Source organism: Pelecanus crispus, chromosome 6 (assembly GCF_030463565.1).
Source record: "Pelecanus crispus isolate bPelCri1 chromosome 6, bPelCri1.pri, whole genome shotgun sequence".
NCBI lineage: Eukaryota > Metazoa > Chordata > Aves > Pelecaniformes > Pelecanidae > Pelecanus > Pelecanus crispus.
Genome location: NC_134648.1, coordinates 66,192,945 through 66,219,322, shown reverse-complemented (window position 1 = coordinate 66,219,322; position 26,378 = coordinate 66,192,945). Strand labels below are relative to the sequence as shown.

The following is a 26,378-nucleotide window of genomic DNA, read 5'->3' as shown; positions in this document are numbered from 1 at the left end:
GGGTCCGGGGTTTTCGGGAGCGTTTCCCACTGAGCCACCCGGGAGCTTTGGTGGAGGGAGGACCGCAAGCTCAGGTTAATTGGAGGGGTGATGCTGCTAGGGAAAAGACCCGTGTTTCGATGAGTTTCGCGTGCTTGCCTTTTTATTTTTAAGCGTGCCATAATTGTTGAAAGAACAGCTATCGATAGCTCCATTTCTTCCTTAAAAGAGTTATGTTTAAAGCTGTAATCTGCTTAATATTAGGGAGAGCGTGCAGGTGGGGTCCCCACTTAAATCACTGATAACCATCGAAAGCACCGAAGGGTCCCTAAAATGCTGTCGGACCGATAGAGATGTTCACCCACTTTCCGCTCTCAGACCGCGTATTTATTAAATATTTGTCCTTCGCCGTATTATTTAGGTTACCTGTAATACGAAGTATCAGACCGCGGCTGGTATATTTGATGTTAGACTAAAGAAGCACGGAAAACTCCCAAAACTGAATTATTTTGAGACTGGTAAAGAAAGAAGTTCCTTGTACAGGGTCCTGGTCAAGGCCAGGGCTGCAGGCAGAAAGGATCTACCGCCCAAGATTTATCTTCAGTTTTCTTTAGGGTGTAGCTATGGGCCTGGTTTTAAAGTCCCCGATCCATGGGGATTTGTTTGGCTGCTGCCTTTACCTGCAGGTAAGCGCACACAGCACCAAATCTCCTTTCTAACCGAGGTGTGTCCACATAAAACCTTCACTCTGCTTAAAATCCCTGGTTTCCATCAGAGTTTTCACTGAAAATTCCAACAAAAGCAATCAAACAAAACCCCGAAGTATTCAAATAAATCTAGACAGTTTTGACCATTCAGGTGGGGTTTTTTCCCCCCAATGAGTCCTTCTTCTTTTTTTTTTTAATCTTTTTTTACCTCCCCTCCCCCCCCCCATAGGAAGTGGTCCTTTGGGAAAAGAAAGCGTTCTTGCAGCTCCCTTCCCGTGGGAGAGGGGGAACTGAGAGCGGGAGTCGTATGGAAAACCATTTCGTATCTATGGAAATGCAAAAAAAAAAAAAACGGTCCTTCAAATATTACATCTTCTCCCGGGATGGGGACGAGGGCTGTCACCAAACCACTTATTTAGCAGAAAGCAGGAATGGGGACAATTCTCGTGTTTGGGGGAGGATGAAGAACCAGGATTAGAATCCCTGAGACAGGGCAGTGTCTAATGCTTCTGGGGCTGGACTCTCTGAGTCCGGGAGAAATCCTGGGGCAGGGCTGGGCTGGGCGCTGCCCTGCAATGGGCTCCAGCCCTGCCCGGAGGCTGCTCGCAGCGGGTGAAGGCTGCTCGGAAATTGGGGTCCCTGGTTTCTGGCGAGGGAGCTCCTCCGCAGCTTTGGGTGCCCCGTGGGAGTCAGCAGCCTCACGCCCAGGCCAGCCCAGCTCCTGGTCCAGCTCCCTGACACCTCCCCGGCCTTGGAAACGGGATTGGGGCCACGCTGAGGGCGGGCATCTGCCCGGGCTCCGGCGTCCGCGGTGCTGCTGCAAGGAGCAAGCTCATCCCAGAGCAGCCGCGTGAAGACGGGAATCGTCCGAGAAATTGCCATACCTGGGGTTTTTTTTGTTGTCTTTTGGGTTTGGTTGGGTTTTTTGGTTTTTTTTTCGCCGAAGGATAACAGCTAGGAGGTCCCTGAACCTTGCCGAGTTTTAAGGGCCGGGACTTCAGCCTCTCCGCGTTACCTGCTCATCGCCTTTCTGAGCTAGTTATTCAGGTTTGGAGAGGCACTTCTTTGGGACACGTTTGTCCTGTCCCTGTCGCTCTCCAGCTGCGATCCCTCCCCCCCCAACCCCGTGTCTCCAAAACACTCAGGGACCCCGTTAGCCGCCGGTCGTTACCCCCCTGTGCGAGTTTAGGCACCGGCCACTCTCCCTCTGCGGGAGGCCGGCCTGGGGAGGCTCAAGGAGCACCAGGCGTGGACGCTTCCCTGCTTTCTCAGGGGGGATTCGGCGGGGGTGTCCCCGGAGATCTTCCCAAACTCGACCATAGGTGCTGCTGGGGGCCCCGGGGGGCACAGGGTGCCCGCTCCTCTCTGCGGGGAAGGTCCTGGGTTTCCTCGTCCTCTCCATCAGCTGGAGGCGGCGGCGAGCGAGCTGAGGGGGGCTCGCCAAAACCAGAGGAGAGGGGCATGGAGAGAGCGGAGCCCACCGAGAGGCAGGGTCGGGGCTCTCCGCTAACCGAGTGCCGGCCTGGGGGTCTGCCAGCACGGGGTGGGGGAGCGTGTTTTGGAGCCCTTTCTGAGCCCTGAATTGACCATATCTCTTTTCAGAGGAATGCAACTCATTCATCATTGATTAGAGATGATACTATGAAGGAGTCCTTCCTGCTTGCCGGCTGGTAATAAAAGTAGTTGTTCATGGCTTTGGGGTTGCTTTTTTGAGAGGAAAGCTATTGGGAAGCAAGGCAACCGAGGCGGGACCAGCGGGACACAAAGCCCTCCTTTCTGCAGCTGCAGAAACCGTTTTTTGGTGGGTGCCACAGCGACAACCTCGGGTCGGGAGCCCTTGTAATAAATAGATGGGCTAAAGGAGCTCCCGGGCCCTGAAAAGCCCCCGTGGGGACCAGCTCTTGACAGTCCTGAGAGGGATTTAACCGGGAAGTCCCCGCTGCTTTATCCAAAGCCTGTTGAAATGACCGACAACCTTCCGGGTGAGCTGGGGTGCCTGGTTCTGCGGGAACCCCAGCCTCCCTTGACATCGCTGCTTAAATTACGGGGACAGCGGGAGGTGTTAATGAGCATCATTGAACTTATCTGCTTCCTCTGCTGTTAAATTCCAATTTCTAGACGTTTGGGGGGGGGGGGCGAGTAGTGTCCTTTAACAGAATTGCTTAAGGTAGGACAAAGCTTTGAAGCGACTTCTCCTTGGGTTTTATTTAATGATTTGGGAAGAGGGGTTGCAAAGCTGCAATTGCGGAGGCTCTAGGGGCATCTAGGAACCAAAGCATCCCTGGGGAGCCGGGACAGGCAGGGAAAGAAGGGGGGTGCTGGGAGCAGCACGGGGCTGCTTTTGGAAAGGACGGAGCCTCCCTGCCAGCGGGGTGCACCGGGCAGGGGCCCGCAGGCATGTGGCTTCCAAAAGAACATGCCGTTTCCACTTGTCTCCCTCTCTTTTCTTTCCCCTCCTTTATCTCTGACCTGAAGCCAGGTAGGTCAGCTATTTCTCTTTGAAGCCGCGTTTCTTGTTGGCTGAATTGACTCTTCTGAAAGCAGCATCGCACCTCACCGACACCCGTGCTGCGGGGGGCAGAAACAGTTTTCTGTTCGTCTCTTCCGTCCTGTTTCTATTCTCCCTGTCCTTTCTTCTTTCATCAGCCGTGCTGATGTCCTTTTTTCCCCCTCCACCCTGTGCCCCCATCTCCACCCCCCCCCCCCCCCCCATTTATTTTCCTTTGCTTAAGGAAATCTGAAACCCATCCTCTGCCTCGATAATCTCAATAGGGAAGAAAAACCAACCCCGTTGCTACCGCAGTTTGGAGGGAAGCACCACGTTCTGGTTTCTTCCGTGCCCGGGCTGTGCATTTTTGCCTTGTAATGCTGCACATCCATAAATAAATAAACGCGCACAATGTTGTTAGCGCAACTTGTGCCGAGGCGAGCGGCGAGGCTGCCGTGCGCACCGGGGCTGCTGACACCCCCAGCGTCTCCCACGTAAAGCACTGCTCCAGGATGCGCACTGTGACACTTTAATGCGTTTTTAAACTGTCAGAGGGCTGGCCCGCACCTTCAGACGTGAGGTATGGAGGGAAGAAGGCTTTATGCAATCCGTACACCTGAGACACCCCCCCCCCCCCCAAGCTGGGTCAGCAACACGCGTGGGACCCGGAGGGTGGATAAAGCAAGTTACAGGCTGCAGCCTCGTCTTTTTGTGTTGCATCCCGGGAGGGGGGAGTGGGTGTGGGGTGGGTATGGGTGTGGGTTTTCTTTTTTTCCAGGAGACTCCCCGTTCCCGCGGCGCTGCCTCCGCTCCCGGCGGCCGCCCGGCTCCCGCCCGCTCTCCCCGGTAGATGGAGCATCCTCATCGCTTTTCACCCGCGGCTGGCTCGGCCCTCTGCCCTAAAGCCTTCGGAAAGGCTCATCTTTCCCTCGTAACTCTCACTGTTAAGGCACACGGGTGGGTTTTTGGGGAACACGCACCCCGCTGTGTGCTCCCGAGGGAGGGCTGCGGCCGCTGGCGATGGGCGGCGGGCCCCGCCGGGCGCTGCTTGTGGCTCTGCTCGCAAAATGGCCTCGGCCCCTTCTGCCCGGCAGGTGAAGCCGCTCCAGGTTTCCCAGCGGAAAGCCCGACCGCCGGCAGCTGCCACCCTCGCCCCCAGCCACCCCGGCGAGGCGGCGGCGGGGAGGTGACACCCGCCGCCCTCTCCGCGCCATCTGACGGGGCCGCGCTGCCCGTTCCGCCGCGCCCGAGGCCGCGGCTGCCGCCGGGCTCCGCCGGCTCCCGCCGCCTCTCCCCTCCGCCCGTCCAGGGGCGCGGGGGCTGCCCCGCCATTTTCCCGCCTCCCGGCGGCGAGGGCCGCGGGCAGCTCTGAGGCAGAGCGACGAGGCCGCCGCGGGGGCTGCAGCGGGGCCCTCGCCGGCCTGCGGGGCTCCTCCCGGGGTAGGGGGGCGGTGTCTCTGGGCCGCCCATGTTACCCTCCGGGAGGGCGGGGTCGAAGCTGAGGGAGCGGGTCGGTGGGCATGCTCCGGCCCTCTCCGGCTGGCGGCCCTCGGTGAGGCCCTGGACGGCTGTCATGGCTCTCCTCGCCCTTCTTCTGGCAGCGCTTCAGACGGCGCAGAGCCAGCACGTCCCGGTCACTTTCCAAGTGCTGATGGCCCCCCCAAAATGACGAGAGGCCGCCTGGCCGCCCCGGCCCCGTCACCCCTTTCCGCAGGGGAGGACCCGCTCCCCTTCTCTTGTGCCGCCATTTTGTGGCCCTCATCCGCAACCCCTGTGGTATCCCACAGAATGGGTTTTTTTCCTCTACCACTTTGACAAAAATCGGTTTAATTTTTAAATTCCAGGAGCTAAGGGAATAATCTGCATCAATATCGTTTTGTTTGGTGTGTGCCCGACTAAGTAAAATGTGGCAATCCAGGGGATGTTTGACTTTCTGAGGGCTTGACAGACACGTTGGTAAGCTAGTCATGAAAGCACGGTACATAATGCACGGTGGCAATGTGCTTTAAAATGTGTTAGAAACAGGGACTTCATAAATGAAGAGCCCTACAATTATGTTAACTCAGATGTAATAACTAGAATTGTCACCAGTCAGGAAAGGGCTTCAGTGTTGTCAGAAACAGTGAAAATAGCAGCAGGTTTTGAAAAAGATGGCACGTCTTCACCTTGAATGCAGGGATCAAGTCTCCTCACAGAGTTCCTAAAACGATGTTGCAGAAGACCGGCAGAGGAATGTAAACAGCACTATGGGAGGCACAGGTTTTTTTAACAGAGATGAAAAGTTAGTCTAGAAATGTGAACTCTACTAAATTTCAAGAAGAATCAAATAACCAGTCACTTAATAGAGTCTTAAACAGTAATGAATAGCACAGGAGAAATACCGCTTGGTCTCAAAAGAGCCCTGCTGGAATTAACAATATTTGTATAAAGCCAACAGAAATTAATGCTGTTGCACAGCTGACGATGGGTAGCATTGAACATTTGATTTTAAGGAGAAATTTACCTCATAGATTGTGGGTATTTTTCACTTTTTAATGAAGAACCTAGAAATGGCCATTGTCAGATGGGATATGAAGCTACGGCTGTTAACTCGGCTATGAGGAATGGCATTAATGTTAGTGTTATTGTATGGGCTAGAGACTCCATCAGGCAGTTTGGTTGTGGTTTCTGCACTCAATACAATCTTGCAATACATGAAACTTTATTGCCACAATTGAATTCCATATAATTATGTTCATGTGGTGCAAAAACACAAGGTGCATAATAATATTGTTCTTCTGACAGCGTTCTGAATAGCACCATTAGAAATAATCTATGCACTTTGAAGTTGTTTTACCCATTGCTGTGTATGACATACTTCTCTTTAACAAAAATAACAGCCCCATATGAGAACATCCGCTGAATTTGTTATCCAGAGTTGGCTAGTGTTTCGATGCTACTTTTCTCCAGTAGGACCAAAAATCAGTCTTTACCACGGTTGTATCCTGGCAGTCATCAACTGTCCAAAATTTAGATGTCTTTTGTTTCAGACTGATGTTAACTACTGTTTTTAAAATCTATAAACATCCTGTAGATTACCAGTGCAATTGAATCTCTCAGCCCTTTCTACTAGTGACACATATATCCACACATTCACAACACAGAATAGCATTTGGCATTTGCAGTTATGTTACTTCATTTTAACAATATCCAGAATAGCAGGTATTTTACGTATGCATGCTTTCAGAAGCACCATCACTTTCTGCCACTTTACATAAATTGTATTGTAAAATTACAGGAAAAAAAATTAACAGTCACTTTAGTTCTGTTTCTCTCTTCTACAAAAACATTCAAAAGATAAAATTAATTGTACCTGTCTTAGTGACTAGATGATAGAACAGTATTTATCTTAATGTAATAAGTCTGCACAGTCTGCTCTATTGGTGAACTTTGTGTTGTGATTTATAAACCAATCAACAGAAATTCTTTGCTGTTTAAAGTAGTGTTTGTGCTCTTTAATTTGCATTCATCTGTGTACCTTTTGTGTACACCCCAACGTTTTGCAGTTTTTATGGGAACTGTCAGGGAAACAACTAACAAACATCGTTAAACTGTTTCTAGAGAACAGATTTTTAATATATGCTCCAAACTAATCTTTGCATCCAAAGGAATTAGGATTTTCTTTCACATCGTGTAAAAGCAAAAATATTCTGTATTGACCTGTGGCTTGAAGTAGTATTTCCTAGTATTTTTCTTAGTATTTTCAGAATATGTTTTGTTTGCTATCTTAAGTGTTCTCAGGCACTAGGAACTGGGCTTCCAAGCTTTTAAATGCATTTGGTAAAACTATTATCTCTTTCTCAAAGTTTTTGTCACAGCCTATACTAATCCAGTCACTTGGATTAGGTGTTCTGATCCTCACTTAACTATTAGGCAAATTCATTTCTGTCAAACATCCAGCATTTTAAATCCTGCCACCACCCCCTCCTGTTTCCACAGTCTCAGTGCTACAGTACGTAGCCTTAATGCCACTTTAGTTAAATTCTGCAGTTGTTTTCTATTGTACTTTATCCTGGATTAGGATCTCATCACCAATTTGTTGTGGCTTTACTTTTTACACAGTACTAAGGGTATGGGGAAGCCATTGTGGGACAGTTAAGTATCAGATAACGTTGCTTAATGCTAAGGATATCTGAGCTAAGTAGCTGTATTCGGTATGTTCTGATAAAATGGTGATTGCATCCTTTTTAGAAGACTACATGACTCCCAAACTGTTTAAAAACCCATAACTGAACTTCTGCACATAGCATCACTAAAGAAAGAGAAGAATGGATTTGTAATAATCTGCTTTCCATTGTATGTGAGTTCTGCCTTTAATCACAGTTATGCATATACTTTATGATCTAAATGTACTTTGCAATTACTATGGGATGAGTATGCAGGATGGGTAAGCAGCTTTTCCATTACCAGCGTTGCAGTCAATAGGCTTAGAAAACCAGCTGCAGTAGAGGCTGCACGTTTTGTACACAAGCATATTTTCTTGTATTCTTCATGCCTTCTGAGAACATTTAGCCTCTCAAAAATAGAACTGCTCCAGGAACAAAGCTTTACCTAAATGATACACCTACTTTTTTCCTAACTGTGATTTAGACTTTCAAGGAGTCCATTACCACTGTCAGTGAGAAATTTGGTTCCACTCAAGTTGTTTAGATATTAATTCAAATGCAGTTAACATTTTTTTTCCTCCCTTTTATCTTAAAATGCATGGTATTGTCTTGCAATTTTGACTTTTTATTGTATCAAAAAAGCTTTTGACTTTGTAAATCCTTGAATTGCATTTTTCTTTTCTAGTTTACACAATGAGTGACAGGCTGTTGAACGACTTGGACAAACTTCTGCTCGAGTTTGGTAGGTCATTATATCATATATTTTTTAATTCATAATTACTAATGCAGTACATATAGTGATGTTTTCTGCTTTAAGCAGTTATATTAACTTCAAATAAATTAATAATATTAAGGTTTTGTTGCTTGCCTACGTAATGTTTTGTTAGCTGTGAGGTTATAGAGAGGGGTACTAACAGCTATTTAGCAGTAAACTTGCTATTTAGATACTTTGTTAAAATCTTTGTTAATCAGCGTTTGTGCAATTAATGCTGCACAAACATTTGTTTCACAGCTCAACTCATGTATATGTGTGTGTGTATATATATATGAAAGAGTGTTTATTTTCTTCTTAGTTTTCCAGCTAGAACAAATTTCTTCTGCTAAGGAACATGTGAATCAACAGATACATTGTGAGTAGTGATAAATTATCATTTTATTAGACATTGAACACACTGCTTTTGTTTTATTAGTCCTGGTACATGTTCTGTGTTTCAGGGGCGGAAGCAAGCCTAATTATGAAAGCTGTCCCGTGTCCTGCTCTCACCCTACCTCATCTTTTGCCATCAATACTTGCTCATTCTCCCTAGCAGACTTTGCTTTTGCTTGCCACTTTCAGCTAATGCTGTTCAGCTGTCTCATGGACAGCCAGTTTCATGCTGCGCCATTTCCTGCTCTTACTCTGTAGCTCCTTACAGTCACTGGCAGTTCTTTGATTCAGCTGTGCTTGCTCAATACATCTGCCACTTGCCTCCCTTTCTTTCTTCATGTTTTTTGTTCTTTCCAGATTTGGACCTCTGCCTCACTGCTTCTTCTCTCTTTCTGTTTTCTTATAATAATGAAAGTTCTCTCAGTTGCTACTACCTACTCAAGCCTGGTTCTTCTTTTCTGCAATCAAGCAGCTGGTAATTTTATTTGAAATTCAAAACAGTAGACCCAATGAGAAAGTCTTGCTCCACATCAAATTCTTTTTCCCCAGGACTAACAGACAGCATAATATTGCGGACTTAGGTCTGGACTGATTTTTTTTTTTTTTTAACCATGCTACTATGTGGTATCACTCACTCATGAGAATGGTTGTGGTAGAGAAACTATTCTTTAGACAATCTGATGACATCTGTGCTCATCACTGGTACTTCACAGGTAGGCATTGAAGCTCATAACCTTAGGAAAAAGAACAAGAGAGGGTTCTGGTCTGACTGGTCATCTTCTTGATGGCAACATTTCTAATAATCTTGATTGATATGTCAAAGCAAGTACTTATTCAGAAGGTTATCAATATTAAATTGAAGCATCTTAAACACTAAAACATCTGTAACACTATATCTGGTACAGCTAGAATTCTGTTTTAACTCTTCAGTCACACAACTGAACCTTAGAGTTGAGGTTTTTCTTAACATTTGTGCAAGCTTATGGTAAATGAGCATGCTTTTAGGGAAAATCCAAAGGCTCTGTAGTAACATGGCATAGCTATTTGATGTTCGGTTCACAGATATCTAAATATGTGTGAACTCACAACCAACACTCAGACTTTTAAAAGTTTGGGTTAAATCCTTCAAAAACTTACCCAGAAATAGTTCTGCTGATTTAATTTTGTCTCTGTGTGAGTATTACTTGGCAGAGAAACAGTTGTAGCATTCAGCCTGTGACTTTTAGTGTGAGATTCATCAGGCTTTTTGGCTAGAGTCCCTTTATAACCAGTGGAGGGAAGTAGGCACTTTTAGGGTACGATTTGTCTCATCCTGAAGAAAGAGTTTAAAGTAGGCTAGATAAAGTAAGCTTTAAAAAATGCCCGTTGTCTCTGCTGAGTGGCTGGAGCCATGGGTGTCTAGTTCTGAGGCAGATGCTTGCATTGTAAAGTTGGGTGAGATGGATCTCATCCACAAAGTCCTTGCAAAACAAAGGGTGAGTAGAACAACTCACACTTGTCACAGAAGTGCTCATCTGTAGAAAATACTAAATGAAATGTTAAGTGTATAGCTTTGCTTATGTAATAGATATATGGTTAATACAGTTATGTTATATCTTGGTAAATCTCAAAACGTCAGCTGCAGGATATTTCCAAATACACCTGTTTTTTTTACAGAAATGAAGCATGTCAGTTGTCCAGTAGTTATGCTTCATGCTAAGTGAAGGCAAGTTACTGACTTAAGATATTGGAAATATTAAGATACTGAAGATATTCAGGATAACTCAGGATATTAAAATACATTGAGAAACTTTTGGTTTTCACTGTCTGATGTTTCTCTCTGAGAAGTGTTTTTTTCTGGTATAAATGCAGCTGGTGTTGAAAGTGAGTATATAGCAAGTACTGCAAAGCCAGACCCAAAATTCAGGATGATCTGAAGTTCTACAGCAGTAGTTCAAACAACTCAAGACACATCTTGGATAACTAATATGCCCTTCCTCGTTAAGTAGAAGGGCGGGATGTCTGTGATTGAATTCTGTTTAGGGCCACCAGCTTTGGCATACAGCACAGCAGGGCAGCAGTGATGGCAAGGGATGATTTGGCACTAATAAATCTGAAACCTTGTATGAAAAAATAAGAAGTAAACAGCACAGAGAAAAAAAATGTGCACCTAGTTGTGCTCATTGCATTGCAACATGAGCATGCATGATAGCTCTCACAGCTTTTACTTGTGAAAGAGAACACTAATCATGTTCAACGATATGGATTCCCTTCTAACCACTCATTCAGAAAATGTTGTCGGCTGTCTGCTGTTCGAAAAGGCAGAATTAAGAATCTACCTTGAGAATCTCTGCAAATATCATAGTGTTTGAGGATTTGTCGTTATAATACATGTTTTTCATAATTAACCTCTGTCTCCTATATTAATTTGTCATACATTACCCATCCCCACCTTGAGTAAATTCCCTTTTTATTTTAATTTCTCTGTTTCTGTTTCTAGTAATAATTTGCTTATATGCTGTTAGTGATGTTTTTATTTTTTCCCTTCTTGTAGTCAGCTTTCCCTTTAAAAACATTTGTGTTTCTGGACTTCTGTAAAAGAAAACCAATGCTTGAAAGAGCCCTTTTATCTCAAGCAACTTTTGTACTCCAGTCTCCCCAGTTGCAAGCATTACGGAGGGCAAAGTGGCTTACACTCTGGTTTGCCTGTATACTACTTCTAGTATCTGCAGACACTGTGGACCGCAAAAAAAAGAAGGGCCAGCTGTAATTGTTGAGAGTGCTTTGATTTCTACTGCTAATACAGTTCTATATAGACTGGGATGAGCAAACAGCACAAATAATTCTTTTCTTCCAAAGTCAGTCTCACAATATTAGATGATAATTAAGGTACTGGCCACACAGCTGAAACTCCCTAAGTTTTTGACTCACTTTGTTGTTGCTTTGCTTAATTGCAGGCTGTCCACTTGTCTGGCACTATCAAGATTAAGTATTTTGGAAGAAATTTTATATAATTCTGAATGTAGAATTTTTATTTCATGGTTATGTTAAAAAATATGCTTACTTTTTTATTTTTATTTTTAATTTCAGTGTATACTGTAAAAATCACAGAAAAAAAGAATGAAATTGCTAGGTTGGAGGAAAATATAGAACAGAGCAATGATACAATTGCTGATTTGCACAAGCAAAATGAGAGTAGTAAGGAGAGCTGTAATGCGTAAGTATACTATAGCCTGAACTTTGAGTTATAGATGGCATTAAGAAAATCAGTGAGGAAGTAGTGTAAAAATATGTATGTGTGTGTTCAGACAGGAGTGATGTTAAAGAAAACTTTAGTATTCTCCTATTTTTTCAAGCTGCAAATCATCAGGTACAAAAATTGCAGTACTATCCATCCCTTGAAAAAGTAAGGTATTGAAAACCAGACTACATTTATGTTTGTTTTAGATTTGTATTTGAATCAACAGTTTTCAGAGATCACAGGTACTGTCTTTGCAGCATGCTAAAGTATTCAAGTAGTAAGGTAATAGAAACATATTTTTTCAGTATTTTGATGCATCTGAGTTCTGTCAAATTTGAACATTATGAAGAACACTGTTCAAAAAAACTTTTTTCTAAATAAAAAGAGTTAATAACTATCAGGGACAATAAGGTTCCATTATAATGTTCTTTCTTAAATCCCAAATCCTTTGTTAAAGCCCAATTCATTGGGCTTCCTGAAATTGAAGTATCTTTCTATTCTTTGTTCACAACATGTTTCACATTACTTTTTGTTCTATAGATATTCTCTCCTAACATGTCTCAATTGTCTCTACATACAGATATGTGTGTACTTCTACTAGCAGATTTTGGTATAATTTTTATTGCGGGCTGCAGAGTTGTTCTTTAGGCACACCACTGTTTTGATGAATGCAATGGGCTGCAGTTCAGTTTTCTTCATAGAAATTTTTCTGTTGTGTTATTAGTGCAAGTTTTAAACGCAGATCACTTTTGTGTCTCAGTAATTAGAAGTTTCTCAAGCAAGAATTGGGCTACAAGGAGTTTTTTCTTACTGACATGGAATCTCTAATTTTTAAAAATGAAAATCTCAGGTGTTTGCAAGGGTAGCTAGAAAGGCAAATCTGTATTTGATAATACAGCGAGTTTGGCTCAGATGATATAATCCTGTCTTTTCGTTGCAGCGCTCATCTCTCCACAATCTGTCTAGTTCCTTGGCAGTTGATGTGGTGATTTGTTAGCAAATTGTATCCATTTTGTTTTCTTGCAGTTCTATACCTAAACATAAGTACTTGAATAAAAATGTCTGTGACATGTATTTGAATTTTTTTTTTTAGGATGTGAATGGAGACTGTAGGTGTTTCTAAGAATAAAAAGAGAAGTAAAGATAGCATCAGGGTCCTTTCTAGGTTTGTTTTTAACTATCTGAAAACAGAAGAAAGAACGAAATCATTAATGAATGAAGTGGGTATAGTGGCTAGCTGTTTGAATCAATTGCCATACCATACTGATTTGCAGCTTTATCATAAAAAGAGTTAGGAAAAGATTTGACTTTTACAAGAAAATTCCAGTTTTCCTTTACATTAAATTCTTGCCTCCAATGCAGTATAAAATAAACACTTTTGTAAGTTTCTGAAACCATTCACACTACTTCCTTAGATATCTTTTGAAGTTGCAAATCTGTTTGCAAATCACAAACTGTTAAGTGATGCAAATAAAGAAATAAAAAATTGAGGGTAGAACCTAGGATCTGATCTAAATTTTAATCATTGAATTCAATGGGGTTTGGCTCAGGTCCTACAAAGAATAATTAATGGCATTAGTGTAAAGAGGCTGAAAATGAGAAGTGACTCATTAATGAATACATGTATTCATAGAAGGACAATGCTTGCAGAAGAGTAGAGACTTTGTGTCTTAAATTATTGAAAATGTCATTTAACGACATACTGAAAACTGCAATAAACAAGCCCTAGCTATAAGATCAGACAATTAGGGCACTTATGTAGTAGAATCATCTTAAACTTCTAAAATTTATTCTAGTTGATACTCCATATATACTGGACATGACTCTAATGTTGATTTTGTAAATTCAAATATTGTTTTGGAGTTGCAATCGCCCTCATAGCTGACTAATTGCCAGGAATTCTCAATAGAGCTCTCAAAGAAACAACTTTTTGTCTGGATTACTAGACATTGTAAGTATATTGAAGCATGTTTGAAGACTTTGAACAAAATACAGGAATCTTATATTCAACAAGTCTACAGAAAATATGATATATGTGACAGGTGTATTGGGATGCTATTGTGTTTTCTAAAGAAATCTGTATTGGTCTATATAACAAAGAACTGAAGGCACAAAATGACCAAAATGAAATACATACTTTTAGACAAGTGATGACATTTTTCTAATATTTAGTTTCTTGAATGCTTCAAACTAGAAATGTTGATCCCAGAACAATAAGAAGTGGTGAAATACTGCTGATGGAACCTATTCCAATTGTATTGTTTCTCTTCTGTTTTCTAAATTTGGGTTCAAGGATGGTGAGATTTCATGGAAATAAAAAAAAAAGCTAGATGAACTCAGAATGTTGCTAATTTGGAAAATAAATTGCTGTCTTGTCCCACTAGCTAAACTGCAGGATATTTTTATTGCTTTCTGATCAGTGTGGATAAAGATTTTTTGGTACCCTAGCTGATGAAAGGAAGGACAAATAAATGTGATAGCTACCAAGAACCTCTGTGAAACAGTGATGTGTTTAACAAACTAGTAGATGAGCTACTTGAATCCTGTATATCTTCTTCTGTTACAAACGACATTCTTGCACTATGTGTTTTTTGCTCATATGCAGTATAGAGGTGAACACAAAAATGTAACACCCAACATGGTTTGTACTTTAATTAATAAAAGTTCTATGACTTTTTCATTGCTTTTTTTGTTTCCCTCCAATGAAAGGCTTGGAGTTTTCTGAGTAGAAGATCACAGTGCTTGTGTGCCGGTACATTTTTATATAAGTACTGTTGGTTTCTACTTTTTAAAAAATCTGATCCTTTAAAAATTCAGCTTTCTGCTGAATTTGCAGTAGATACGGTGAAGTAGCATTTTGTAATTATATTTTTAATCACCAGTGGTGTCAAACAATTTGTGCCAATAGTGCTAAATTTCCTGAATGGATGCTGCAATTTCTTATTCAGCTTTTTTGTTGACAAACTTTAGTGCTGTTACAAATGCTGATTATACATTGTGTTGTTTCACCACCTGGAGTACATTATTTTTTGTTCAAGGTTGTTGGACTTCAGCAAATTAATTGTCAGGTCTTTGTTCTTTATTTATTTCCTTGATGGAAATCACATTAAGTTGGCTATTACTGAAGCCTCTGCTTTATTCCACCTTTGGAGCGATTGTCCAAATGCACATTCATGCCTTGTGCATGCTACATACCCTTCGTTCTGAACCACAGGGCATACTCACATCAGAAAAATGCCCTTTACTTACCCTACTCACGAATATGCAAAGTGAACCATATGTCCTCAGTTGCTCTCACCTGTCCAGTAAAGAATTATTTTATTTGTCCATTTGCAGCCTTGTTCTGTATTGCCATTTCTCCCTTCCTCTTTATTGATGTAACACTTTAAATGTAACTGTATTTCTGCTGTTCCAGGTTCACTTAGTCTCTTCAGTCCTTACGGACTTTTCCTTCTTCTATTTCTTCAATGTTTAGCTTTGATAGAATCTATGTGTTCCTAAAGTTGGTTTTTGTGTGTACATCTCCTAGGACAGATGGTTCCACTCAGACAAACTTCGTTGTAGGTGTTTGTGTTGCCTTAGGGTAGCTTGTATTCTGGACAAAAGCTGAATTTATAGATCACTTTAAGCCCTGAGTGGAGAGAGGGTGTACTGATTTTTTCTACAGAAGGTTCCCTGGGAGGGAGAGTGGGATGTTTTTTCATCAGAAATAGGATCTCTGTCCTACTCTAGCCTAGTCTGTTCCAATGATTCAGCCATCATCTAAATCTCAGCTCCCAGCATCTCAGAAGTTGCCTATTGACAACCTGTCATTACAGAGATTATTCTCTCTGAGTGAGCAGAGTGTTTGTCAGTAGCGCATATACCTATTTAGCTCAGTACACTTAAGTAATTTCTCTCTTCTTTCCCTCAGCGCACAACACTTTGGTATGTGTTAAGTCTTATTAAGGTGTTACTCGCTGTTTGGAGGCTACATGCACCAGAGGTTTCTGAATTTGTTTCTTGCCATCTCTAACTGAGCAAGATCCTGGCCATTTGTTCAGTTACAGCTTTCTCTGAAAATGTCTTTTCCAATACCTGTTACCTTGGCTGGGAGGGTAGGAGACATCCAGGCCTGGGTGGCTCATGCTCCTCACACCATCTTTTTTCAGGCAGGATGCTTTCATTTAAAAAGCCATTATATGTCTTTCTTAAAGATCACATCTGAATTTCACTTGAATTGGAAAGTTTATCTGCGTGTTTTTCCAGAGTTCCCACATCCAAGGAAGGGGCATCTCTAATATCTGGATATTGAGAAAGTGCTGTTAGTTTACCAGTCGTAAGTCCTTCATGTATTCCCTGAAGTTGCTGTGCTTTCAGTAAAATCTACAGCATCCTGCTGTAAGAAAATCACTTTGGTGGGCTGTATCATAGCTCTTACATTACAGGAGGCTCCTGAAATAAGAACAACAAAAAATGGATTAATTGTGTTTCAGGGCTGTAGGGGAGCCGCATGAGAGGAGATCCAGGCTAAGCATTACAGAATGTGGACCCATCAGTTTGCTCTAGAGGAATCTAGTTACGAGCTGGGTACGAGCCACTCAGCACCTCTTGTCTGGAGACAGGTTTTTGGAATGTGTGCATTTAACAATGCAGACATACTATATAGCCAGATACCAACTGCATGAAATATGAAAAGATATGTGGATGATGACTTAGAGGTGGAAAAGGATGTTACTTGACAGCAACTGAAGTTCAGTTCTCATCTGCCATTAATTTATTATTAACTATTAGCTGGCATGTTTTCCTGTAGGGGCAGAATTTGAGTTCTCATCTAGTCAGTAAGAGGTGGTATGTGGACCTGAGAATCCAAACTGCCAGGTCAGTGCTTTCAGTGTCTGGGCTACTGCACTGAAAGACAGCATCTCTTTCTGGCTGTTTTCTGAGCAGGACTTGCTTAGCAAATGGAGGAAATTCTGAGTTTGTGATTGCTGCTTGCGTTTAGGTATGACATAGGTGCTGGTGATATCCATGAAGACAAAGCTGCGTGCATCTCCGACAAGAAGATCATACATATCTAAAGGCTTTACTGATGGCGCTGTTCTGAGTACCTCGTATGTGGATTTAGATGCCTAATTGCTTAGCGTTAGGCTCCAAAAATTTGTGAAGCTCACTTATTTATTCCTTTAAAAATGCTTTATAATCTTTGTTATGCCTATATATATATATATATATTCTTGAATTCGCAGCTTTAAAATCTTAAGACAATAAATGTATGCAGGTAAAAGCTTTCTGTGCTAAACCCCTTTACTCTTTGCTGGGTAAAAAACTGGCTGGGTGGTCGAGCCCAGAGAGTTGTGGTGAACAGAGTTAAGTCCAGTTGGGGGCCGGTCATGAGAGGTGTTCCCCAGGGCTCTGTTTTGGGGCCAGTCTTGTTTAATATCTTTATTAATGATCTGGATGAGGGGATTGAGTGCGCCCTCAGTAAGTTTGCAGATGACACCAAACTGGGTGGGAGTGTCAATTTGCTTGAGGGTGGGATGGCCCTGCAGAGGGACCTGGACAGGCTGGACCAATGGGCCGAGGCCAAGTGTATGAGGTTCAACAAGGCCGAGTGCCAGGTCCTGCACTTGGGTCACAACAACCCCATGCAACGCCACAGGCTTGGGGAAGAGTGGCTGGAAAGCTGCCTGGAGGAAAAGGACCTGGGGGTGCTGGTTGACAGCTGGGTGAACATGAGCCAGCAGTGTGCCCAGGTGGCCAAGAAGGCCAACAGCATCCTGGCTTGTATCAGGAATAGTGTGGCCAGCAGGAGCAGGGAGGTGATTGTCCCCCTGTACTCGGTGAGGTCACACCTGGAATCCTGTGTCCAGTTTTGGGCCCCTCAGTACAAGAAGGACATTGAGGTGCTGGAGCATGTCCAGAGAAGGGCAACAAGGCTGGTGAAGGGTCTGGAGCACAGGCCTTCTGAGGAGTGGCTGAGGGAACTGGGATTGTTTAGCCTACAGAAGAGGAGGCTGAGGGGAGACCTTATTGCTCTCTACAACTACCTGAAAGGAGGTTGTAGTGAGGTGGGTGTTGTCTCTTCTCCCAAGTAGATAACGATAGGACGAGAGGAAATGGGCTCAAGCTGTGCGAGGGGAGGTTTAGATTGGCTATTAGGAAAAACTTCTCCACAGAAAGGGTGGTCAAGCATTGGAACAGGCTGCCCAGAGAGGTGGTGGAGTCACCATCTGTGGAAGAGTTCAAAAAATGGGTAGACGTGGCACTTTGGGACATGGTTTAGTGGGCATGGGGGTTTTGGGTTGATGATTGGAATGATGATCTTAGAGGTCCTTTCCAATCATAATGATTTGTAGTTCTTACTTTCATTGTGAATGATCCAGCCACCAAGCCAGGAGGCATGGGGTTGCCACTCTACCCTTAATTGGTTTAGTGGTGGAGTTGGTAATGTTAAGTTAATGGTTGGACTGGATGATCTTAAAGGTCTTTTCCAACCTAAATGATTCTATGATTCTATGTTTGACTTACAAAACATTAAGCAGATTATTTGTTCTAGTAAGCTAGCTAAAGTAACTTGATGTCTTCTTTTCTGAGTGGCTTTTTATTAGGAAAGACCACTTATATGCTTTTTGTTTTTTTACTTTCTCCACAGTTGGAAGCCCACCTATGCAATTCTTAGCAAGCATGGAGAATATTTGAAAAATGAACTTGAAGCTTTAGAAGAAGCTACAGAAAATGAGAGGTACCTATGATCACGATTTGAGTCCCCATCCCTGGAGGTATTGAAAAGACGTGTAGATGTGGTGCTTAGGGACGTGGTTTAGTGGTGGACTTGGCAGTGCTAGGTTAACGGTTGGGCTTGATGATCTTAAAGGTCTTTTCCAACCTAAACGGTTCTATGATTCTATGATCATGTGAGATGAGGTTTCTAGCAGTAGTGCTTATTAACCTGTCTAAACTGATCAGCAAAGATAGTTCAGTCTGCATCAAAAAGTTGCTGTAAACTTTTCAGGATAATATAAGTGACTGAGTAATTAAAAGAATTTTCGGTTTACATTATTATGAGGTCATGTGTTATTTTGTAGTTACCAGTGGAATAGGATAAAATATGGCTTATTCAAATTCAATTGCTTCCCAAATGCCTATTGTAATTTTTCAGAACATTATTCAATTGCCTACAATTTAAAGAAAAATCCAAGAAATAAAGGCAGTGAATGTTTCAGCTTTGGCAGAAATATGAAATGTCAGAGCGTATTTACAAGAGCATATGTAGGTTTTATCTATGAATGATTTTTTTTGCCATTATTATGACATTTCTTCATGTAGCGTGTGATTTCAGTATTTTCAGATATTCAGGTTTGGGAAGACTTGTTTGAAAATACAGAGGTTTTATGTTTTTTGTCAGAAGCATCATTTAATTGAACCTAAGCCTTTAAATTCATATATGGACTAAGTAAGATAACAATTAGAAGCATTCAGATAATGTTATGCATTTCTTTATTTGTGAATATGAATTGGATATGACTATTAGAATATACAAATCAAGTTTTTGTATATTGCTGTATATTCTTCAAAATAACCACAAAGCATGCAAATTTAATATTAGATCCTGAAAAATAGGGTGAGTAGCTCAGGAAAGCCTGGTCTAAAAACATTTTAAGACCAGTTGTGGGTAAGATTGTAGTCAGTATTAATTGCAGATTCAGTTCTGTTCAGTAAGTGGCATTTCAGTTGTTTCAGCTTCATTAATTAGATTCTGCATTTTAAAGAAATGATTAGTTGTGGAATGTAGCTGCCTACAGTCAATGGAAGAAATAACAGTTGCTGAAGATTGTCACTGAAATGTTCAAAATGCAGTGTTAACTTGGCAGTTAACCCTCTGAAGTTCTATTTAACACTCAGATAAAACTGATCTTCATTTTAAAGAGGTTGCTCTCCTTTACTGATCTGCCTGTGAAGGGGAAGAGGTTGGTTACCCCTATGGTGAAAAAATCATGGCAGATTCATCTAGATATCTAAACAGCAATTTAGAGGTGTAACTAGGTAATGGAAAATGTTGGCTTTGGTTCTTTTGTAAGTGTTCTTTTTGCCAGTTGTCCAAGACAGCAGAAGGAGCATGCCTGATAGCCTTTAATTAACTCAGTTAGTAGCTTATCTGTCCTCTTCCTGTTCAGAGCTCTACATTTAGTGAAAAATAGGGCTAAATTGGCTTTCTATGAGTATATGATTAAGCCATTTTGGCTTTCACTAATTTAAGCTGACAAGCCAAAGAAGCATTACTTTTAAATTGCTTCTTTAGATAACTAGTTTCAATTCCAACATGAAAGTGTTTGATCTGTTTTCCTGAGATTAATTATAAGACATCATGACTATAAATCATAAAATAAATTTAATTCATGTTTTTTACAAAAGTTATTTTCTCAAATATAGTCCCTCTGTACCGAAGCATTTGATGTTATATTCAAGTCAGCAAGATGTGCATTCAGCAAATTCTAAGTATTTAAATTAGGAAGAAAAATAAGTGTATTTAGAACTTCATGTGCTGAATGTGCTTTTTAGCCTGGCATTTGGGGGCACTGAGGACATACTGCTTTAGATGGGAAGATGTTTTAAAAAGATGGGCAGATCAGTTTACATTTAATTAGGCACTTATTATGGAGGTTTTAAAAACGTACCACATTTTTTCATTATTTTTGGTTTCAAGAATATGTAAGAACGCTTATGTGAACTGGAAGTTCATCCTGAAAATAAGTGCCATGAAGAAGAAAAGAGGAATAACTAGCTATCCACATAACATTCAGGGGTTTTGTGGGTGCTGTCCTTTCCCCATTGTCATTAGATTAAAACTTTTTGTAATGACTTTAATGTGAACAGTGCTGAATTCTAAATAGCCTGAGTTTAACTGCCTGAACTGGAGGATGTGAATTACTTAGGAAACATATTAAAAGTAGTGACAATTTCTCAAGACTCCTATACTATACTATATCTGGCCATAAATATTAATCCGTGGAAAAATTTTGGGAAAAGAATATAAAGTTTGAGGATTATTTTCAGAAGCTTGAAATGTACCTGCTACAACAAATTATTTTACTTATTTATATTTTTAAAATTTATTTGTAATTGTATATCAGCAAATTTCTTTGTTGCTCAGTTATTGTTTATAGCATATATTAAATTAAACAGAACTGAATATTTTCCAGCTTTCATATCTGGGAAATTTTGTACAGTATACACAAATACTCAGTAATTCAAGAAACTGAGATTCCCGAGACCACGCATGTAGAAAACCAAATAGATTAATTTTCTACATGAAGTTTGGGAAGTGTTAATTCCTTGGTTTCACAGTGTTGATCTACAACTTCTTTCCCCTAAACAGGTGTATTGAACTTTGGTCAATTTAAGAGGAAATAGTGCCTGGAGTGTAGTTTTATTTGAAAATTAAGATCTTACTTTTTTTTTTTCCCTGTGACTTTTGTTTTCCTTTTGTAAGAGCAGAAGCTTCTACTACTGAATTTGGACACAAATTTTTCTTTCTTCCATTTCCTGGGCTAGCCAGCAGGCAGCCAGGTGTGTCTGCCTTGCAGTCATGCTGCATTTAAATGATTAATAGCAGTTTGAGATAAAATGTGTTCTTCAACGAGGTATACTGTATGCTTCATAAGCAGTGAGAGCTGTTCCTTAATGTAGGCTTTATTCATGGTGCAGGTAAACAGGTGGGTCTCTGGCTTTAGTTGCTATTATGCACCATAATTTGTTTCATAAAGGAATTTCTGGCTAATCTACAGGTGTACTAATAACTTAGTATTTTTAAATTTGACTCTCTCTATTGCTCACATAACCTTTTCCTGGAGGATGACATTTCCTTCACCTTCTGTGATTTTATATTGGCATATTCTAATATCAAGCAACTTTGTGCAATATTTCTTTCTCAGTTAAATGACTAGTCTGTGTTAATGATACATGCTGGATGTCTGTAGCTGTGATATCTCTTTATAAACATGTGCCATCTGCATAAATGCTCACCAGTGAACTCTTATGTATTTTGCATATGCCTAAATTCATCTTCTTTTCAGGAATAAGGGACATAGAATATCAACATTCAGAAAAATGATGTGTTGTAATTTAATTTTAAGTAGTTATTAAGCTTTTGCTTTCAAATGCAGGGAGAAATACAGTTACTGGGCACTGGTTGTTATTCTTCATCATTTTAAAAACTATCAATGGTTACCTCTTGTCTATGTGGGAAATACAGACTTCCTGGAGGTCTATACTTAGGTTACCTGTGTGTGACATTAAGAACCAGAACTAGTTCCTTGATTGCATTGTTAATTATTCAGTTTTCCCAAAAGATACTACCTTTGTACTGGAAATTACCTGTAATAGGAGTTATGCCTAGCAGCATTATTGGTGTAATAAAAGACTTCTCCCAATGAGGTAGTTGAATATTTGATCTGCCGTTAGCAATATTTGATCTGCCGTTAGCAATCTATCCTGTAGATTCCTTGCCTGAATGAGAAAACCTGAAAAAAAAAAGTCTTTTCCAATGTAGTCACTGTCATTGATTTAACAGAGAAGGATGGCTGTTCTGTGCAACAGCACTTTTCTTTCTTTTCTTTCCAAACGTACTATTGATCTATTTTCAGCTTTATGTGATGAGTTACATCCTATTACTTGTTATGGTATTTGTTTGTTTTTATAGTACATTTTTTTCAAAAGCCAATTTAAACTTTTAAAATGTCATGAACATGAATTGATGCAACCTACTTTAATAATTTGTAGCTATATACTCACATGATGTCAGTGAAATTATATTAGTGTAACATTAATTTAGAGGGCAGTCCTACAAGAAGCTGAGCATTCTGGCTCTTTGCCAATTAAACATTTAAGTGTTTGCTTAACCTTACGCATGAATGGTCCTATTGTTTTAGTGTGACTAATGTGCGTGTTAAAGCTTCCCTGAGTCAGACACAGATTACTCAGCATCTCCTTGGAGGCAGGACTTAGTCCAGTGGTGCATCAGGCAGCTCTAAATATGGGATGCTAGGCCAAATTCTCTTTTACTGTAAGTTTGGTACAGCTGCACTGAAACCGGTGGAGTTGTGCCAATATACATGAATAGAGAATTTGGCCTGCTGTGAGTTTCATGAAATTGCACAGGGGAAGAAACATTTGTCATCTACCAGGTTGCCTTTGAATATGGTATGGTCTGCATTCCTTTCAGAACAATGAGGTTTGACTGTTTTCTGCATCATGAGTGTATTCTTTGTTACATACAGCATAATATTCCTTGAAAATAGCTGGAAGATAAAAAATAGAGCCAAATAGTGGTATATTAAATATAATCTGACTTTTTTCCAGGACAGCAGCAAGTCTAATTGAGCTGATGCCATAAATTAATAGGTTTTTTTCCTTATAAACAATGGCTTAATGTGAAAAAAATTAAATTACATGTATTTTTATAGGAAAATGTATCAGGATTACATAACCCAGTATAAAGAGATTTTGAAGGAACACCGTGAAAAATATGCAGAAACTGCTCTTGCACAGGAGTATTACAAAAAAAAGAAAGAGCTTGAAGAAATCCAAAACAGAGTTTTGAAACAAACTGAAAAATATAAATTGAAAGAAGATACTTGCATGGATATTCTGGGTACCACTATTATCAATGTTTTTACAGTAGAGCCTATTGGTAGGACACTGCACATTGAAAGTGCTGTACATAAATACTCTAATTAATTTTCCACAGTTTCTCTTAAGCTAATAAAAAGTTGTCTTTTTGTTACACCATTTTTAGGAAAAAATCTGTAGCAAACCAAGACTTTGAACAAGAATTTAGAGTATACATAAGAATTTAGAGTGTACGTACGAACATTCCTCCAGCCCATGAATGTAACGAGGAGAGGTTTGCCATTGGGCTTCTTGGGTTAAAAAAGTCCTAAAATTACTTTAGAACTAGCCTCTCAAAATTTTAAACTTATTCTTCATATATTTTTAGTGCTGTTTTTAATGGCATTGCTCTCTGTTACACTGCTATTCTTGTTACGTATACAAAGTAAATATAAGTGCTCCTGTTCTATTAATTTATCTTGTATTTGTAAATTAGTAAAACTAGATTTGTGAATTAATGATCTGAAATTAAATTTTATTTCTGCAGAGCCTGTTTCTTTTAAATCCCTGAATGACTGGGCTTTGTGGATGTATCCTTGATTTGTAGTGTTTATGCAGTTTACAGGGGAGAAAGTTTATATTTACCTTTCACAACTTTCTATTAAAAAGTATAGTAATTATTTATATATTTATGTTTAAAGTGGCAGCATTAGCATTTCTCTCTGAGAAAACTGAAGGTCAGATAATACTCTTCAGTTTAAACTTATGGGAACATTCTGAGGAAAGAAAGTAAAATTCCACTTAATGACATACCTGTCAAAATGCTTCATTAAGGAGGAGAAGCCTAAATGAAGTTAAATTTGAAGACTTGTCTAGTAAATGTAGATTTGTCAGAGCTTTCTGCACCTCCAGCATTTGTGCTTATGGCATAGAGGGGTCAGGGATCTGATAGTATCCCTTGCTTGAAAAAAGTAACATTGCAATCTATATTCCATAACATGAAAGTGCTTCTTCGAGGCAAAAAACACAGGAAATGTTAAAGCTTGCTGCAGTTGCTACACAAGAAGCCATTGAACTAGAAAAAGAAGCAGATGAATTAGAAATGAAAATTAATTATTTTAAAAAGGTAACAATTTTAATTTTATTTTATATAACCACATTTTTATATGTACTTATATATACCACCATATATTTTCTGAAACATAAAGAACTAGTGTATTTTCAAGCACACAGACCAACAGGATGATTCCAGTATTAGTAATTATGTTTATATAGCATCACATATGTTTTCTTAGAGAAGAGTAGTCCGTGAATGTAAAGGCTTTTAAAACTTGCTTTCTCTTGACCTCAGTTTACACCATAATTTCCGTCAAGGCACTGTGTCATGGTGACTTTCGTGCTAGCTCAAGAGGGCCAGAGAACACACTTAAAAATATAGCAGAGCCATTCCTTAGTAAGCGCCAGGGCTTGAGTATACAGCCTTCACAGGTCCTACTGGTGTTTAAGGTTTTGTTAATGTGAATGTGTTTAAATATGCCTTGCAATTAGAACCATGTAAATGAGTGGGTAAATAATACTCAGAGGTAAAACTGGCTGATTTTAGACAGGAGATCAGTACAGTTGCACTGACTAGAAGAAGCACTGATTCCAAAGGGATAGTCTTCCAAAAAAAGGACTTTGTCGGGACAGCATTTTGACCTACTCCTCTGCTGGGAGGTAAAAGATCTCTCCTAAGCCTGAATAGCCCAGTAGGCCAATCTGGTAAAGAGTTTGGTGAGTTTTTATAGTATTGCGTCTGGACACTTTTACCTCTCTGGACCAGATGATCAAGGACTCCGTTTACTGCTGTGCCAGCCGTGTCCACTTCAGCCAGCCTTATGCTGATAGAAGCATACTGTGCACAGGTGGTGTTTTCTATTTATGTTTTGTGATGCTGTTTGACACTCCTAGTTACAGACTAAAGTTCCTAATGTGGTATGTGCTGTATAAACATACAGTAAGAAGGGATGTGGAGCATTTATTTGTAACTTTGAAGGAGACCGTGTAAGGAGCTACTTCTTCTGAATAGATATGTAGAGTCTGTACTCAAAAACTTCTGTGTTTATTCCAGTTGTTACAGTTGGTCCAACAAAAAATACTGCATCTCTTTAATCTTCTTCTGCTTATTTTTTCAGACTGTCTTGGCTACAAAAACTCTACTACTGTGCACTGATTCATCAGGTTTAGAAAACGTTTGCAGCATGTGGCTATAATTTTTCAATTTTTAAAAATTTTTGTTATTTGTTCTTTGTCTTTTAAGACTTTTGAAGAGACTACAGAAGATCAAAATAATTCTGAAATGATTGAAGGAAAAGATCAGAAAAGTCTAGAGAAGCCAAAGGAGTTTAAAGAAAGGTACGTTTAAATTGCTTTAATCCAGAGTACTATCTCATTTACACAAAGACTGCCACAAAACACAAATTGTTGCTGAATAATGAATAGCAAGCTTCTCTAACCCTGGTAATGTGATTTAATTATGTAATTTTAAAAGTTTTATATTTCTTAGGCTTAAGATGGTGGGAAATTTTGATTCTTGGAAGCTAAATGTATCTGGAAACAGACTATTAAAAAGTATTTTGCAGGAACCTTTGCTCCTCACAGCTACTGCTGATAGATCTATATGAATAGTTTTTCGAGTTTTGAATACAACTATAGTGACTGTGCAGTCAGAGATAAAATACATTAACTCTACTAAATACATATTTTGGGAAAAAGAATCAGGGTTCCAATGTCATTTGTCTTCAGCTCTGAACTACTTAAGAAATTTAACTCTTAATTTAGTTCTTAAAAACAAGCATGAGTGAAAGTTTCGTAGACAGGATTAATGGTTTAGTCAGTGGTCATTTGCAGCTGGGACTCACTTTAATTTGAGCTCAATTACAATGACTGAAAATCACCATCAGAGGACTATCTTGCACTTATCTGGAGTCCTTGTGAATGTTGAAACATCATCCTTAGAGCTGATGCTTTTAGATCAAAATCCATTTTAAAGTGAAAATATGTTCAAAAGACTTTGTCCAAGAGATTTTACATTATGGTGTGCTTGAAAAAGAAGCTTTTTAGG

At 40.4% G+C, this 26,378-nt stretch overlaps 1 protein-coding gene across 1 annotated transcript in view; it reads left to right on the top strand.

Annotated features, from left to right (window-relative positions):
• Nucleotides 1-8,012: 8,012 nt before the first annotated feature.
• C6H14orf39 (chromosome 6 C14orf39 homolog) overlaps nucleotides 8,013-26,378 on the top strand; it is a 32,655-nt gene continuing 14,289 nt past the window's right edge. Inside the window, exons 1-8 of the mRNA XM_075713300.1 lie at nucleotides 8,013-8,061; nucleotides 8,393-8,449; nucleotides 11,536-11,662; nucleotides 18,321-18,410; nucleotides 23,131-23,318; nucleotides 23,823-23,865; nucleotides 24,281-24,401; nucleotides 25,575-25,669. Coding sequence (XP_075569415.1) covers nucleotides 8,013-8,061; nucleotides 8,393-8,449; nucleotides 11,536-11,662; nucleotides 18,321-18,410; nucleotides 23,131-23,318; nucleotides 23,823-23,865; nucleotides 24,281-24,401; nucleotides 25,575-25,669 — 770 coding nt within the window. The remainder of the gene's footprint in view (nucleotides 8,062-8,392; nucleotides 8,450-11,535; nucleotides 11,663-18,320; nucleotides 18,411-23,130; nucleotides 23,319-23,822; nucleotides 23,866-24,280; nucleotides 24,402-25,574; nucleotides 25,670-26,378) is intronic.